General features: G+C 39.7%; 2 protein-coding genes across 2 annotated transcripts; both read left to right on the forward strand.

Moving 5' to 3' along the window:
• Nucleotides 1-2,760: 2,760 nt before the first annotated feature.
• On the forward strand, nucleotides 2,761-12,082 carry im:7138535 (uncharacterized protein LOC797998 homolog). The gene is made up of 8 exons (XM_057838848.1): nucleotides 2,761-2,880; nucleotides 3,043-3,149; nucleotides 6,561-6,686; nucleotides 6,815-7,065; nucleotides 7,148-7,228; nucleotides 7,317-7,433; nucleotides 11,568-11,714; nucleotides 11,790-12,082. The coding sequence occupies exons 1-8, from the start codon at nucleotides 2,837-2,839 to the stop codon at nucleotides 11,940-11,942; spliced, it is 1,026 nt and encodes a 341-aa protein (XP_057694831.1). The 5' UTR covers nucleotides 2,761-2,836; the 3' UTR covers nucleotides 11,943-12,082.
• Nucleotides 12,083-12,411: 329 nt separating this feature from the next.
• On the forward strand, nucleotides 12,412-15,803 carry chchd2 (coiled-coil-helix-coiled-coil-helix domain containing 2). The gene is made up of 4 exons (XM_057838852.1): nucleotides 12,412-12,602; nucleotides 13,175-13,412; nucleotides 13,693-13,867; nucleotides 14,283-15,803. Exons 1-4 carry the CDS (start codon nucleotides 12,553-12,555, stop codon nucleotides 14,291-14,293), a joined length of 474 nt encoding a protein of 157 aa, XP_057694835.1. The 5' UTR covers nucleotides 12,412-12,552; the 3' UTR covers nucleotides 14,294-15,803.
• The last annotated feature ends 93 nt before the right edge of the window (nucleotides 15,804-15,896 follow it).

Genomic DNA, 15,896 nt, shown 5'->3' on the forward strand with positions numbered 1-15,896 from the left:
TTGTGTCTGAGTTGTTTCAGTAGCCTTTTCTGGTTTAGAAAGTCTATCCATTCATTTTCTCTTGTGCTTGTTCTCTTCAATGCCATGGTTTTGCTGGAAGCTGATCCCAGGTGACTGGATTAAAGATAGGGCCCACTCTGGACTGCTCGTTGGTGAAACACTAGGCATATTTAGACAATGCACTTTCCATTAACCTAACTTACATGTTTACCCACACAATATATTCCATGGAAACCCAAGAGAGCAAAGTTATGGAGAATATGCAGACTACACCAGGTCATGAACCAAAATTCAAACACTATTTACAGTCAGCTACTGTGGGACCTTTGCAGAACAATCATGATAAATGACAGATTAAAGCTTTAAATTTGCTATGTATTGTTAATCCACAAAAGTACATGGCGCACAAGGAACTCTGCAAAGGAAGGCTGAAAAAGAGTCAAATCTCAAACCTCAGAACAACAAATAAAAAGGTTAAACCACTGTCTACATTTTGCAGATAAACCAATACATGTATCTTACAGTATTCAATTGATATGTGCAAGCTGAATTATATTTTGCAAGGGAAATAGCTACTAGCAAGAAATGCAACTAAACCCATATACAGTGATCCCTCGCTGCTTGGCGCTTCAAACTTCGCGCCCTCAGTCCATCACGGATTTTTTTCCAATTAAAAAAAAAAATACAGAAGAGTTGCCCGAGCTGATCGCGTAGTCTCTCTCCCTCCCTCCCTGCTCTTTGTTGGTCAGGCAGTGAGTGCACTGAAGTTGATTATTAAAGTTAAGGAGGACTGAAGACGTTTAATCTTTGATATTGCCAGAGAGGCGAACTTCAAAGCACTGCATGCGTCAATCATCGTTTAACTTGTTAGCCAGTTACTGTGGCAGCTCATTGTGTGTAAGTGAGCAGCTTGAGCAGATTTGAGTTGACTCACTTAATGAAGCATTTAATAAAGCCAAGCATGTTCTGCTTTAGTCTTCATATATTTTAGATTCATTACACACAACTGAAGAAGTTCAAGCCTTTCATTGGTTTAATATTGATGATTCTGGCAAAAAAGTCAAGAAAAACCAAAAATCCCTATCTCAAAAAATTTGCATATTTCATCCGACCAATACAAAAGTTTTTTTTTTTTTTTTAATACAAAAAAAGTCAACCTTCAATTATACCAGTACTTCTCAAATAGTGGGGCGCGCCCCCCCAGGGGGGCGCAGAGCGATGCCAGGGGTGGCGCATGTGACCTCGGGGAACATGCTTTTTATTTATTTATTATTATTATTATTATTTTTAAAAATGTATTTTATTTATTTATTTTTTCCGTACTAGAATAAAGTGTACTTGCGCATCCACTCAGTGGGTGGCAGTGGCGCTCTCATTTTCAAAGTGCGCGCAGTATTTTTGAAGTAAGCAAGAGCACACAGACAAGAGATATGAAGAGCTGTGCGCCGTTTTCCGACTGGACTCACGCAGGGACCCACTGTCTTCTCTGGTTCTCACGTGTCCGCTGGAGAAGTGGCATTTTCGGCTTGGGATCGTCACGGCGACCGCCCTCACCTACGGTTCTCCCTCGGCCGCCGAGAATGCGCTTTTTTCGGGCCGGTTGCCCTTTGGCTTTGACATTTAATACAGTGGTAGGTGAGGAAAGACCACTGTTTACTGTGTCTAAAAATGATTATAGCGGACAGCCGGAAGCCAAATCAATTAAGACGCCACTTAAAGACATTAGACCCCAATCTCATTGATAAGCCGCTTGGTTGTTTTTCAGCGAAAACGTGCCGTATATTGCCAATAATCGTCCCGCTTTGTCAGTGTTATAAGTAAACCAGTGAGCACTGTTAGCATGCTCAGTGGAAAATAACTCACACCATTGCAAACTGGAGGTGATACTGGGAGCAGCGAGCAGCGAAAATAAAAACTGTCCTTCTGTCCAAAGACACTTTTTTTTTTCCTTCTTCTATTCAGTTTTGTTTTTTCGGTCAAATTTTTTGGCATATTGTCCTCATGAGTTAATGTTTCTAATCAATTTGAATTTGTTATTGTTTACTGATTTTATTTTTCAGTATCAAATGTTAAAAATGTACCTTGAGTGTATTTTTACAGTTTGGATGTGACTTTTTTTTTTTTAATTCAGGCAAATTGATGCGCGTTAAGTCTTTTCTGTTACAAACAAAACAATGTTGATAAAGTTAGACTTTATAAGTTGATCTATGTTATTTTCTGTAATAGAAGAAAAGGACAGAATATGAGTCAGAGGCGTACTTATAATAGTAATATTATAGACAAATGATACTATTACAGTGGCAGCAGAGTTGGGGGGGTGGGGGGGCGGCGAAACATTTACGTCTTCCTTGGGGGGGGGGGCGTAACAGAAAGTAATTGAGAAGCACTGAATTATACCAACGAATACCATCAGACCATCAGACACAGACAAACCTTCCTCTTGTGATCTGTAGAGACATCTAGTGGCACATAAAATATGTCACTTTGGTATTGATAATCATTCTTCATTTAGCCTACTGTATACTGAAACTAAAGGAGATCTAACAGAACCTATATATTTTGTTGTATAGCACAAACGAAATTTCAAAGTTACGAACAGAAATTTAAATGAATTTATTTTTGCATTTATGGTTCCCCAATGTTCTTCATAAATATATTTACCGTAATTATGACTACACTACTGCAGTACTTCCAGTCTCTCCACTCTTCAGGCAGCAGGTGGCAATGTGTAACAAATTTGCTTCGTTTCTTTGGAATCAGGAAGTGATGCAAGTAAACATCTGAACGCTAATGAACACGCTTCTTACTGAGCTTCTGACAGACAGTGTCAATAACTATGGACAGGAATCCCGGGGTCATTTCTGTAATTAAAACGTTTGGGTAAGTAATATGTAGTTGCATGCTTGTTTTCTGAGCAGTTACGGACCCCCAGTGGTCATAATCGTTTTGAGTGCACACTAAATGGTCAACATAAACATGGTTTAAATTTGTTTTAATGATTTTCCAAATGAAACACTTATCCTTTTGTTTTTAACTGCACAGGTACACGAGCGATTGTTGCTTGTCGAGGTGTACATGTGACGAACTTCCATGCCCACTTTTAAACTGGCTCACGTCCCAACTGAAGTCTATGTGTCCGGAGCTTCAGGGTATTAAAGTACAGACAGTACAATGAAACATTCAGTCAGTCAATGTTTTATTTCAAACACTGGCCGATATAAGAAAAACACCACAAAATCACACATTAACACACACTCTACATTAACTTTTACCCATTCTTTATTTCTTTAACATACTGCTTTGTTTCTCACTCTTTTTCCTCTAAGTACCAAAACATAGGCCCAAGTGTTGTTTTTAAATAAACGGGTAGATGTTACAGTCCTTAAGTATGCTTTTAATATTGTTGTAAGCCACTCCAACGCTGTTCACAGTGTTAACTAGGGATCGACCGATCTGGGTTTTCAGGACTGATACCGATTATTAGTTGTTGGAGGGGCCGATAATCACTGAACTTCATTTAAATGCCTAAAGCATGTTTATTGAATCACACAAATTGAAAATAATAGCTCTAGAAGTGCCTGAATTTTCTAGACTCAGGAACCTCTCTTATAAAGTTGGATAAAAGGTTAAATAAATAGCTCTCTCAAAATTTTCCACAGAAAAGAAAGCCCTGATGACCGTATCTAATTTTCCTTGAGCAAGATACTAAACCCCAACTGGTGTCGACAATATAAATGGTCCGGTGGCTTGGACGTACTTTTAAAACCGTCAGGCCCACCAGAATGCTCCAACCACTGGGCCAGTAAAAATAATGCATCGATTCAAAAAAAAAAAAAAAAAAAAAAAATCTTATTTCACATTAATTCTCAGTGGTTCTGTGTTTTAAAGACGTTATGCATTCCCATTCAAATACAACTTTACTGTTATTCAGCCAGCCGTTGCTCTCTGTGGGGCGTTATCACACCTCGATCGCTCGTTTGCTCTCACATGAACGGGCACAACCTGATTACTGCTGCTGATTGATTGTCAGTATCTAAGCACCAACCTAACGTTATACTACAAGACGACTTGTTTCTGAAACCCCCAGCACCCGGCCAAGGACCAGGGAGGGGACGACCACTCAAGAAAAAGTCACTGGAGGAGTTAAGGGAAAGCGAAAGAAAGTTTCAGTCCCAGTGCCAAAAACGCTGTAATTAGCTTTGCTATGATAAGACAAAAAATTAGGTTTACTGTGATGTGTACAGATTAATGCCCACATATGCAGACAAGTAAGTCAGATAAGAGTTAAAGAGTATGAAACTTATAGTATGAACATAACGTGATAATTCATCCAAGTGCTACGAAGAACATAATATCGTCATAACGACAGTCTAGCTTAAAAATCGTTAGCCATGCCATTGCCTTGGTCATCTCTTTGACTTTTAAATTGTTGCCACGACACTCAAGCTGGAAGAGACTTCCAGAGGGCGTTAAGGGGAAGACAGGAAAGCTTAGCCCAGGTAGACCTGTTGCGATAACAAATTTTAGTGTGCAATAATTTATCTCATAAATTATTGCGATATGCGATATTATTGTGCCCCCCCCCCCATTTTTTAAAAAAACAATTTACAATAACAGTGAGAAAACAGTATATAATAATAGATCAAGTACACCCATTTAAACGCGATGAACATTGACTCTTAAATTCAAAAATACTTTTAAAGAAATCACAACTGAAAACAATAGACCATGCCTCTTAAGTAAAACACAACAATATTAATACCGCACAGAATAAATAAAATGTGTTTTTCAAGAAAAAAAGATAAAATTGCACTTAATATCTTCAGCATTTAGGCAAATGAAAACTTTTCCCCTCATAGCTTCTGCTATAGTGTTCCATAGGGATGCGACGATACAGTTAAGTCACAGTTCGGTACTATTTACAATACAGGGGACACGATTTTCGATCCGATTCAATACATTTAATGCTCTGGAAAAAAAAAAAACATTGTATTTTTTTTTTTGCTAACGAGCAAAAATTAAATTGCCATCATATAAACATGCATTTTAGTGCATAATATTTATGTGCTTACTTCTTACTGATCTGAGTAAATTTTGTATAAAAGTGCTGAGAACAATCTTTACTGTTTGTAAAGTGAAGCGGGGCACACTGTTGATTGCTACAGCTCACTTAGCAGCTGGGTTTACTACATGAGCAAGACATCCTATTCGTGGTCCGAATCCATCAGTGTCACGTACTGAATTAACAATATTTGTAGTATTATCTATAGTCACTGGTATGGATTAATTTGACCTTCTTAACTTCCATTCAGTCATGGTGGTTTATAATTCATCGATGTAGTATATGGACTACGTGTCCCATAATCACTCTGAGCTCACGTAGCCAATAGCACGGCACATAGGACATCTAGTTTGCTATTTCATGATATCTAGTATGTGCGCGCATAAAAAGTTAGCGAACGCCACAGTCACATCTGCTCATTACCGCACAACACCAGCATATGACAATTGACTTTCATAAACAGGACGAGTTTGAAGCATAGCGCTCTTAATTTGCCACTCAATGTTCATCATGTCAGCTGTCAGTTGTCAAAGCGAGGTTGTTCGTAGCAGCCAAGTCAGTAACAATGTTTTGGCGGACTTCGTTGTAAATATCCAGTGTTGTGCCGAAAAATAGCCGCCCCACGTGAAAGGCCACCCCTGATGGGAGGGCCCACACGCCAAGAACAGCGGCATGCCCGAGATGGTCCGCAGTCAATCCGGAGCACTGACGCGGCCGGTATACGTTGAACAATAGGATATAATGGGAACGGTTGGCTCCGGCGCTATTTTTTGCCGGACCTGGAACGAAGATGCATTTTGCGTAGTAGGCAACAAGGAATCCGAACTTTTAACAGCACGTCTGCCGCACACGCACGTGCACGCGAGGCGATAAATCGCAGCGGAAAAATTACCGCCTTCATTTTTATTTATTGTGCGATAAATGGAATTATTGCATATTGCGACAGGCTTAAGCCCAGGCACTGGGCTCTACCGTACCTGCACCATTTTGCTGTACTTTTTATTAAATCTACCTCAGAAAAATAAATGTTATTCATGTTATTCAAGCAAATTGTTTTTTTTGTTTTTTTTTGTGATTATTGGGATCAGTAACTGACGTATTGAACTGGGCCAGTGGTTTTGATAGTGGGGCCAGTAAACTTCTAAAGCAGTGAACTTCACTTATTTTCTACCCATGCCCACGTTTCTCGTGGTGCTGTGTCACTAATAGGTGCATCTGAGCCGATAAAACCCAGTTTAAAATTGATTTTTTTTTTTTCATAGCGGCCGGTCAAATTAAAAAAAAAAAAAAAAAGGCAGATACCGTTATACGTCAAATTTCCAAATATCGGTGCCCATAATCGGCCCAGCCGATAATCGGTCTATCTCTAGTGTTAACTAAAATTGTTACAGCATTTTTTAAAATTCATATTAAAATAGTAAACTATTGATAGAATTAGGATACCGCCATTTGATACTCCAAAATGTGCCCAGGATAAAGAGTCATTTCTATACTGCAGATTCAAGTGGAAATCGTGGTGCCATTCTAGTGAAAGAGCTGAAAAACATCCTGTCCGACTTGCAGTCTCCCCTCACTGGGTTGAACTCAGAGATATTGGAACCTACTGTCCTCAACAAAATCACTGGTAAGAAACAAGGAGGAAGGACTTTCATAGCAGTTGATCTAAAAACGCTTCAGTCTTATGAAACGATCTTGCCTCAAAACCTTAGAATCAATTCAGAAACAACTAAAGTGTTATTTGAAACATTGCAGAGTTCCTTGTGTCAGAATTGCTAGCAGCACATATAATCAACTATAAAGAGCTGCAGTCTGAGGATGAACCTGCTGGTAAAGAAGCTGCAAAACAGCAGAGAGTGAAGCAAATGACAGCCTTTTCTCCAGAACAAAAAGACCACTATGCAAATGATGACCCAAGTTCGGCTGAGTTGCAGGCAGAGTGGATATTACTACTTCACGCTCTTAACATGGATGCATCCTCTCAATATTCTGATGTGCTGCATAAGGTGAGCTGATTTCCCAGAGAAAGTCTTTATATTGACCACTGCAAACTGCAAAGATATGTAATAGTTCTATACTACAATGCAGGTGGAGTTAAAAATTGCTCATCTTCCTGGTGAAGCCATGACAGACCCTCTTCTGCACTCCAGCCTCAATGCAGAGCAGTGGGTATGCAAACTGTGATTTCTGCAATTTATTCCAGCAATTTATTGTCTGATTCACTGAAAAACAAAATATTCATTTCTGTGTTCCACAGATCCAGCTCGAAAAGATCAATGGAGTCCTGTCCAACGACTACAGCTGTCGACAGCAAATGATGGTCAAACGCTTTCAGGTTTCACTTGAGTCCTTTGCATGGGGAGAAAAACAAAAGGTAGGAATCTCTTGGTTAGGTTTAAAGAAAAAAGGATCTCAATTTATGAGTGATCAGATTTTGGGTTTTTCAAGACATGAGCTGTTAAAACTGAAATTTCTTATTTTGAGTATTTGAATTAGTTTGTATTTGAGTTATGAGTGCTCGATGGATGCAGCAACCTTCACAATATGTAACAGTTTGGCAGACAGGAAACATTACTTCAAATACGATGCTCAGTGCAATTTCAAGTACAAGCCCAGATGTAATTTTGTGTAAAAAGAACATAAAATTAAGGCTAGGTTCACATCGCAGGTCTTAATGCATATTTGAGATTTTTTTTGTCATATCTTTTATTTTGGCGTGCCTGTTCAAACTGCCTTTCTCCATTGAGTCCGTTCAAGTATCACGCATGCGCACTAATTCACAGTCCGAGACACGCTGTGCAAAATGGCCCGCATGCGCAGGAGGACGGGTTGCCACCCGTCCCTTGAAATAAGGAACAATCCGTAATTGGGAGTTAATTATTGTGTTCTGTATTGAACCAATACGGAATATATATGAATACATACATTTCTATGCATTTTAGGAATTTTGGGGATGTCTCTTTTTTTTTTCTGCCTGTACAGCTTTGGGCGCAAGGGGGGGGGGTGTCCCGTATTTCTATTTCTGAAAGGTGGCAACCCTAGGTGGACTATCAAAAGAAATGGTGGCTCAACGTCATTCTAGGGCAGTCATATTTTGATTTCCAAAAACAGGACACAGATAACAGACATAAATAATCCCCGTTTAGTCTTTTATTCAAAGTTTATATGGATTGATAGCACGCACGCACCGTGCGTGCATGACGCACACATATACGGACAGTTTACCCCAACTCTGGGCCGTGTAAGCAATCTTGAAATATTGCTCATTTGGAGAACAGACACACCCCGCCCCCATGTTATTTTTGTATGACTGTTGTCAAGCTGGTCTCTTCCCTGCTAGGTGCTAACGCTAATGCACAGCTCCATCGCTAACGTAGCACCGTCTCTCTCGCTCTTTGCTGACGTAATTGCTGCATGAATTCCGATTTGGGGGACTTGACAGTTCAGACCGCTGCAACATTCTGGAAAAATGTGGCCTAGATTGGAGTTTAAATGGTCCACTTTCATGCGACCTGTCCCGTTCAGACTGTTAAGTTAATGCCTCACTCGAGTCAGAAAAACACAGGAAAAATTTGATTTGTGCATTAAGACCTGCAGTATGAACCTAGCCTAAGAGAATCAAATGACACATACAGTTTGTTTGGTATTGTTGTAGATTTGAATTGGACCTCGTACTGATATTGTGGTTAGCTCATTTGCGTCAAAGTCCTGAGGTTCTCGATTCATATTTACGGCCCTCTCCCCTCTTACAGATTTTGTATGTTGTCCCTTTTTATGTATAGACCCCAATCATGTGACGTCACAACTCCGCCCCCCTGACTGGTGCTGCCATATTGTCCGTCAGCTCATCGTGTTTACGAATTACCGCTATGTACATTCCTCCTATTACTTCGTGTTTTCTGCTTGTCTAAGGAATCACCGCCAAGTAAATGAACCCAAAAACCTTCCTGACAATCGTTAACATTGATTAATCAAAATGGTGAAGGCATGTCTGGTGGGTGGTTGCAGTAACAGAGGAGATAAACAGTCATTTTAGTAGTTGCTGTGTGCCCATTGTTAAAAGGGCAAATCTCGAAAGCAGCACAGTTTGTTTATTTACAGCGGAAAAAACATCAATATGATGCCAACACGATCGCAGACATCATCAGATGGAGACTACGAAGCTCGTCGCCGCGGTCGCGCAGCAAGAATGTGAGCACAACAACAGGTGTTGTGCCGAAAAATAGCCGCCCTGCGTGAAATGTCCCCCCTGACGGGAGCGCCCACACAGAAACGACTTTCTTGTACCATGAAAATGTATTATTTTACTCTGCTTGAACTAATAAATGTCATACCTATGTGATTGTCATTGGGATATGGTCGTGAAAACCTGTAGACTTATACATTTCTATTCAAAGATGGTTATGTGGCCCAGTCCACGATTTGTTACTAAAATACAGTACAAATATTTTGTGTAATTTATTTATTTAAAACTGATCTTACAGTCGTAAATCCATTACTGTAATGCGTTCATGAAAACATTTGATGTTTTTACGTCAGTAAAGCTTTATAAATAAGCACTCCCGTCAGGGGGGACATTTCACGCGGGGCAGCTATTTTTCGAAATACACCGGCCCGTTGTCGGTCAAGTTTAACTTTACAATCGTGACAACGGTGACGCTCAGCTGACCAAATGTTGGTTTATATTCGGGCCGGTGCCGATTTTTGGTACCCGACTCCTCAACGTGACATAAACTGGAGTATGATTGGAAATTTTGTGGTCTCAGGACGAGCTCTGACGCAAGGGACGGGACCGGACGGGAGGAAACATCGGTTTGGGCATCAAATATGGATCTGGCGATTGGATCGACCGAAGCTTTTCCAAATAACGGCTTTTATGCTACTCATCCGATGAGTTTACAGCGTCTGAAAGCACCGGGGCTTCCATAATTTCCAAATTAATCCACCTTTAACTACGATCAATGACAATACGGACACACAATGACAGACAATATGGCGGCACAATACAGCGATCACGTGATTGTGTGACGTTGGTGATTGGGGTCTATAGACCCTACTCACATGACGTCACAACCGCGCCATATTGTCCGTCAACTCGTCGTGTTGACGCATTACCGCTACGTAAATTCCTCCTATTATAGCGTGTTATTCTGCTCGTTAACATTAATAATCAAAATGGTGAAGGCGTGTGTGGCGGTCGGTTGCAATAACAGAGAAGATAGACGGAGAGACTTGAAGTTCTACTATACTCCGAGAGACCCGGAGAGGAGAGCGAGATGGACTGCTGCAATTCGACGAGAAAACTGGGCTCCAAACGATTACCGCAGATTATGTAGTAGTCATTTTATATCTGGTAAGATGCATTTAATATATATTTTGAGGGTTTTGGGCTGACAACCACAATTAAGATCATTGCTAGGCTAATCGCCAACAACATACACTCAGACGTTGTGAACGAACTACCTGAAAATATATAATTATAAGGGGATAATAAGACAGTTGTCATACAATTAATTTACAATTTCACTATTGAGGTCAAAAGCCAAAAAATAAAATTCAACTAGGGACAATCTGGAGTAGTGCTATCGCACTTCATATTTATTACATATTATATATGTACGTAGTGAGAGTGCTATCGCGAAACCATATAAACATTAAAAGCCCGAGCTCCATTGACAAATGACATGAAATACATTAGACTTGACAGTGGATGTTAGCAAGAACAAAAGATTTTGAATTGAAAATTTCGTAACTCACCTTCCCGAGCACAAGATTGATTCCTGCCGAATTTTCGTGGACGAGGACCTGTTTCACCCAACCAGCAACGAAGTATTTATAAGCCTCCAAGCTCTTAAAGTTTTTCAAACTTTCGTGAGAATAGGCTGATTTTGTATGGACAAGATAGGTGTAAATATCAGGGTAGCAGATGTCAGGCAGAGACGGCGAAGACAGCGGGTCGAAAAACATCGATTTAGGCATCAAATATGGATCTGGCGAATGGATAAACTGAAGCTTTTCCACATAACGCCTTTTATGCAACGCATCCAATGAGTTTACAGCGTCAGATAACTCCGGGGTTTCCATGAATTGCTCTATAAATTGCACGACTAATTGAAACCATTGAGAATAGGGCTAAAAAATGACAGACAATATGGTGGCCGGATACAGCGACACGTCATTTTGTGACGTAGGTGAGTAGAGTCTATAGATTATCTCGAGGTACTCTAGCTTCCTCAGATCCAAAAGATTAAATTCACTGAAGACTAAATTGCCAAGGGTTAATGTGAATAGATGTCTGTGTTTTTGCACTGCAATTTACTGGAGACCAGTCCAAGGTGTACGGCGTTTGTCTCTAAATCACTTGTGACCCTCATTAGGATGAGCACTATAGAAAGTGAATGAATGGATTCAGACATCTTGCCCAAGACCAAAAAATAGAATGCCTTTGCGAATTACATGAATTTATTATTCCATGAAACTCATAACAGATTCACTCTTTGATACACAGGAGCGTAGTGAAGCAATTGCCTCAGTCCCTCCCCTTGCATCCATCGCAGTTACATCCAGAGTGTCCCTCCCTCTGTTACTGGCTGCTAGAGAGGATAAATCCTGCATTGAGCCAATCAAAGCTGGAACCAGTACAAATGTGTACAAGGTAAAACAACTATTAATGCTCCTTTCTAAGTGGAAATAAAGCTTCATGGCCAGATAACTCTTCTCTGGTGACTAGAAAATGATGGGCCATGTACCGGACAGAGGAGGACGACCAGGGGAAATGGAGGCACCTATGCCTGCCTGGGAAGGGCGCCGATCAGGACATGGTGGTGGAGGTCATCAATGGCATAAAAATCCAAATAAAAAGAGGAAGGGGAAAAGGAGTTAGCATGCATCCATATATAGCTTGAATGAAGTGTTTTTTTTTTTCTCAGGGTAGAAACAGATGCATTAATAAAGAAGTAATAGTATTTGTAGTTAATTTTAGGAAATAGTACATCTTGTACGTTTTTTTCTTTTTTTTTTTTTTCAATCTGACTCAATTATCTGTACAATCTGTTATATGACCTGATATTTTTTTTATTACTATTTGAGGGGGGCTATAAATGGGAATAATAATGGATTTTTGTATTTATTTTCACACGCTGATAAATATATAAAACCTGAAACAAAATGCTGGTGTTTGTTATTTATCATTGGTTTCATTTACAAATGTGCTTTGTGGAGATACTTAAGATGTAGGTTGGATAAAATAAATGCAAAAATATATAATCCTAAAAATGTCATGAATAATATTCATTTTAAAAAAATTGTACGTAACTGCGCTTGTCTAACACACCGGAAGTGACCCGGGAGATAAATGATGTAACACAGAAGGTTCCGGAATAGCTAAAGGTCGCTACTCACTTGATAAAAGCGTTAGCAGGAGAAAGGAGGCCACATTATACGAGTGTTATTAACCAGACACATTTTCCCGAACAACTTTTTATTTCGACACCATGCCTAGAGGAAGCAGAAGCCGAACTTCGAGGATCCCTTCTCCAGCAAGGTAACATTTCAATTTCGGGGATGCCAATTATTAAGAGCCTTCACAGTTGCGTCAGACACACAAACATGTGCCCTTTTACTGTGACTATACCCTTCGATAGAAAATTATATTTTCAGCACATCCAGATCGTTTATTAGTTTGTTTTATACTTCTTTATATATTCCTTTTGTGTGGGATTTGATTCTCTTTATCAAACAGAGGCAACTGTTCTATCAAGGTCATGTTGTTGACCAGACAACACATCAAGCTGTCGCTCTAGACTTAAATTATTGACAAAAGTGTCAAATGTATTTTTTCTGAAATAGTAAAATACGTCTTGCTAATTCTATAGGTTATACTTTAGGAAACACTTAATAGATCTTGTTCACTAATCCCTGGTGGGTAATCTCATTTGACGTTATCTTCTGCTTGATATTGAACCTGTTTACATTCGTGTAGTCATGAAGTAACCCATGGGAGTTTTTTTTTTTTTGGTTTTGTGATTCGGCATGAGCATATTAAGACTAATATATATAAATAAATAAAAAGTTGAAGGTGATACCATTGACAATTTACTCTCAATCTTGTAACAGCCGAGCACCGCCACCTCCACCCCCTCCTTCCCACGCACCTGTACCAATGCATGCACCTCCAGCGGCTGTGGCTGCACCAGCGGCAGCACCTAGGCAGCCTGGTATGTTTGCCCAGATGGCAACTACTGCTGCTGGGGTAGCTGTGGGTTCTGCTGTCGGACATACTCTTGGCCACGCGATGACAGGCGCCTTCAGTGGGGGAAGCTCAGAGCCCGCGCGGCCTGATGTCACATACCAGGTCAATAAACATCTCTTTATACCGATTTTATTCATCAATCAGAATCTTGAGTTGGAGACTTGCATAGATACAGAGAATGTAAAGAGATGTCAGAGCCCATAAAGAAAAGCTCATGTGTTAAATCATTGCAAGCAAAATTAAAAAGCTGTGAAATGTACTGCATTTGATGACATTCAAATTGCTGAATTGTCAGCCCTTGGATGCCCTTAAATAACATTTAACACATGAATACTGTTGAGTTGAATCGCTGTAATCTCTGATGTGGTTATGTTTGTGTCAGGAGCCCCACCAGGCGCAGCCATACCAGACACAATCCCCCTACCAGCAACAGAACACCCAACAACAAGCATGTTCCTATGAGCTCAAACAGTTCATCGACTGCGCTCAGTCCCAAAGCGATCTTAAACTCTGCGAGGGCTTCAGCGAGGTGCTCAAGCAGTGCAAGTTCGCTAATGGTAAATATGGAAAGCCTGTTTTTACAGTATTGCATAAAGAAGAGCACTGAAGCTCCTAGTAGGTTCTTTTTCCCAAATTGTCAATAGGTGTGAATGGTTGTTAATCTCAACTCTATGTGCCCTATCATTGGCCAGTTACCTGTTTAGTGTGAACCCTGCCTCTTGCCCGAAGTAAACTGGGACAAGCTCCAGCACACCAACAATCCTAATGAGAACAATAGAAAAGAAAATAGATGATATCTTGTAGACACCTCATAATATTTAATTGTATGCACAGACGGTACAGAATTGTTGAATCAGCATTTAGTCACCACACATGTATGATCTAGTTATCAATATGTTGACATTTGTGTGTACTGTAGATGGAGTAGGATTGTGTAGTCAAATCTCTAAATTGCTTTTGTTAAATCCACAGGTCTTTCTTGAATTGGATCCAGAAACCTTCAACAGGCAGGCATTGACGCTCCGTCGCTGGACGTCAACGTGTCAAATGTACTTTAACAGTTGATTATCTTCAGACTATATCAGTTTGTTCAATCATTAGGAGACTGCAGCAGATCACATTCTGATGGATACATATATATTTTTGAGTTGTTGTTAATTCCACTGCTAAATACGTTTATTGTAAAATAATAGCACTAGATACTGCATGCAAACAACTTGATGCTTCAAGTCAAATCATTAAAACTCTTGGATTATGAAGACAAAAAACAAGATTCCAACCTTTTTTCTGTCATAATAGTTTAAGTGTGTGAAGTAAAATGGCATCCATGTAATGACACTTGAGACAGTATGTATAATGCAGACTGAGAAATATACTACGGTTGTAACAAAGGTAATGTTTAATTGCTTGTAACTTGAAATATTTGTTTGGTACCCTGCCGTGTTTGTGTATGGGTGTGGGAGAAGAGTAACGATCTGCATGAAAAGTAGAACTTTAACGACATACGAACAGATGGAAAGCTGGCATTTTACAGGCAAACAGAATTACAAAAAAAAGTCAAATGAACAAGGACCCGGAAAATAATGATTACACCAATATTTGGTTGCACAACCAATCCCAATGAGGTGTTTCGACGGTCTAATGAGCAAACTGCTCCCACTCACTCTGATATGGTCCAGGTCAGTGGTTCTTAACCTTGCTAAAGGTACCGAACTCCACAAGTTTCACATTTGGATTCACCAGACCCTTCGGAATTAGATAATATAGCAATTTTTTTCAGATTTTAAACCGATATATCTAAGCTAGCAAGCTAATAATTTAATTTCAAAATTTCTCGTTTTGACAGCATGTTTCACAAACAGGTCAAAATTTAAGACCACGTTGCCCATTGGTCTGCTGTATTCCCTCATACAAAGAGCAAGTCAACCGTCCATTGCGCAAACCAGTTCCTCCTCCCTTCAGATCGAAGACTAGCAGTTAAATGGATTAAGCCTGTAAATTGGGAGCAAATCAGTCCAAAACCTGGTATAAAAAAGCCACTTTGCCTAGATTTAACCAGCGTACGAAAATAAGGCTCTACGTTTCTTTACCTTCGCCGAACCCCTGCGACTTACTCACCGAACCCTGGTTAAGAACCACTGGTCTAGATACATTAGTGTACCCTTAATAAAATCAGAACATTTATTTTTGTGGTGTTTCTCCCTATACATAGGTCAACAGTGGCTCATTTAACTTAAAAGGCCATCTCATCAGTTCTAAGGACAATCATCCACAAAGATCAACAAACTACATTTTCCGACAAATGTGACATTTTTTCATAACTAGAATGATAATTTGCTGATAATCTTTAAATGTCGTTTGTTTAAAACACAGTGCCTACTGTGAAATAAGGCCCTGTTACGCCGTTTGGCAAATTGCTTTAAAGCTGCAAGTTGTAAAGACATTTCACAACTATCAAGGAATAATCGAATAAAATGTGCTTCCTATGATAAATGCTTTTCCTCACTCTTAGGTTCCCAGCATGATGTATCATAATAACCAAACGCATTAATTGACTGAAAAAAACATTTTACAACTGGATGAGGT

Source organism: Corythoichthys intestinalis, chromosome 6, assembly GCF_030265065.1.
Source record: "Corythoichthys intestinalis isolate RoL2023-P3 chromosome 6, ASM3026506v1, whole genome shotgun sequence".
In the NCBI taxonomy this organism is placed as follows: domain Eukaryota; kingdom Metazoa; phylum Chordata; class Actinopteri; order Syngnathiformes; family Syngnathidae; genus Corythoichthys; species Corythoichthys intestinalis.

What these genes read in the sequence shown, in the direction of transcription:
- im:7138535 (XM_057838848.1), top strand. Translation starts at nt 2,837, where the DNA reads ATGGACAGGAATCCCGGGGTCATTTCTGTAATTAAAACGTTTGG. An exon ending in TATGTGTCCGGAGCTTCAGG is followed by an intron (nt 3,150 to 6,560) that starts GTATTAAAGTAC and finishes TCTATACTGCAG; the next exon opens with ATTCAAGTGGAAATCGTGGT. An exon ending in CCAGTACAAATGTGTACAAG is followed by an intron (nt 11,715 to 11,789) that starts GTAAAACAACTA and finishes TCTGGTGACTAG; the next exon opens with AAAATGATGGGCCATGTACC.
- chchd2 (XM_057838852.1), top strand. Translation starts at nt 12,553, where the DNA reads ATGCCTAGAGGAAGCAGAAGCCGAACTTCGAGGATCCCTTCTCCAGCA. An exon ending in AGGATCCCTTCTCCAGCAAG is followed by an intron (nt 12,603 to 13,174) that starts GTAACATTTCAA and finishes ATCTTGTAACAG; the next exon opens with CCGAGCACCGCCACCTCCAC. An exon ending in GGCCTGATGTCACATACCAG is followed by an intron (nt 13,413 to 13,692) that starts GTCAATAAACAT and finishes TGTTTGTGTCAG; the next exon opens with GAGCCCCACCAGGCGCAGCC.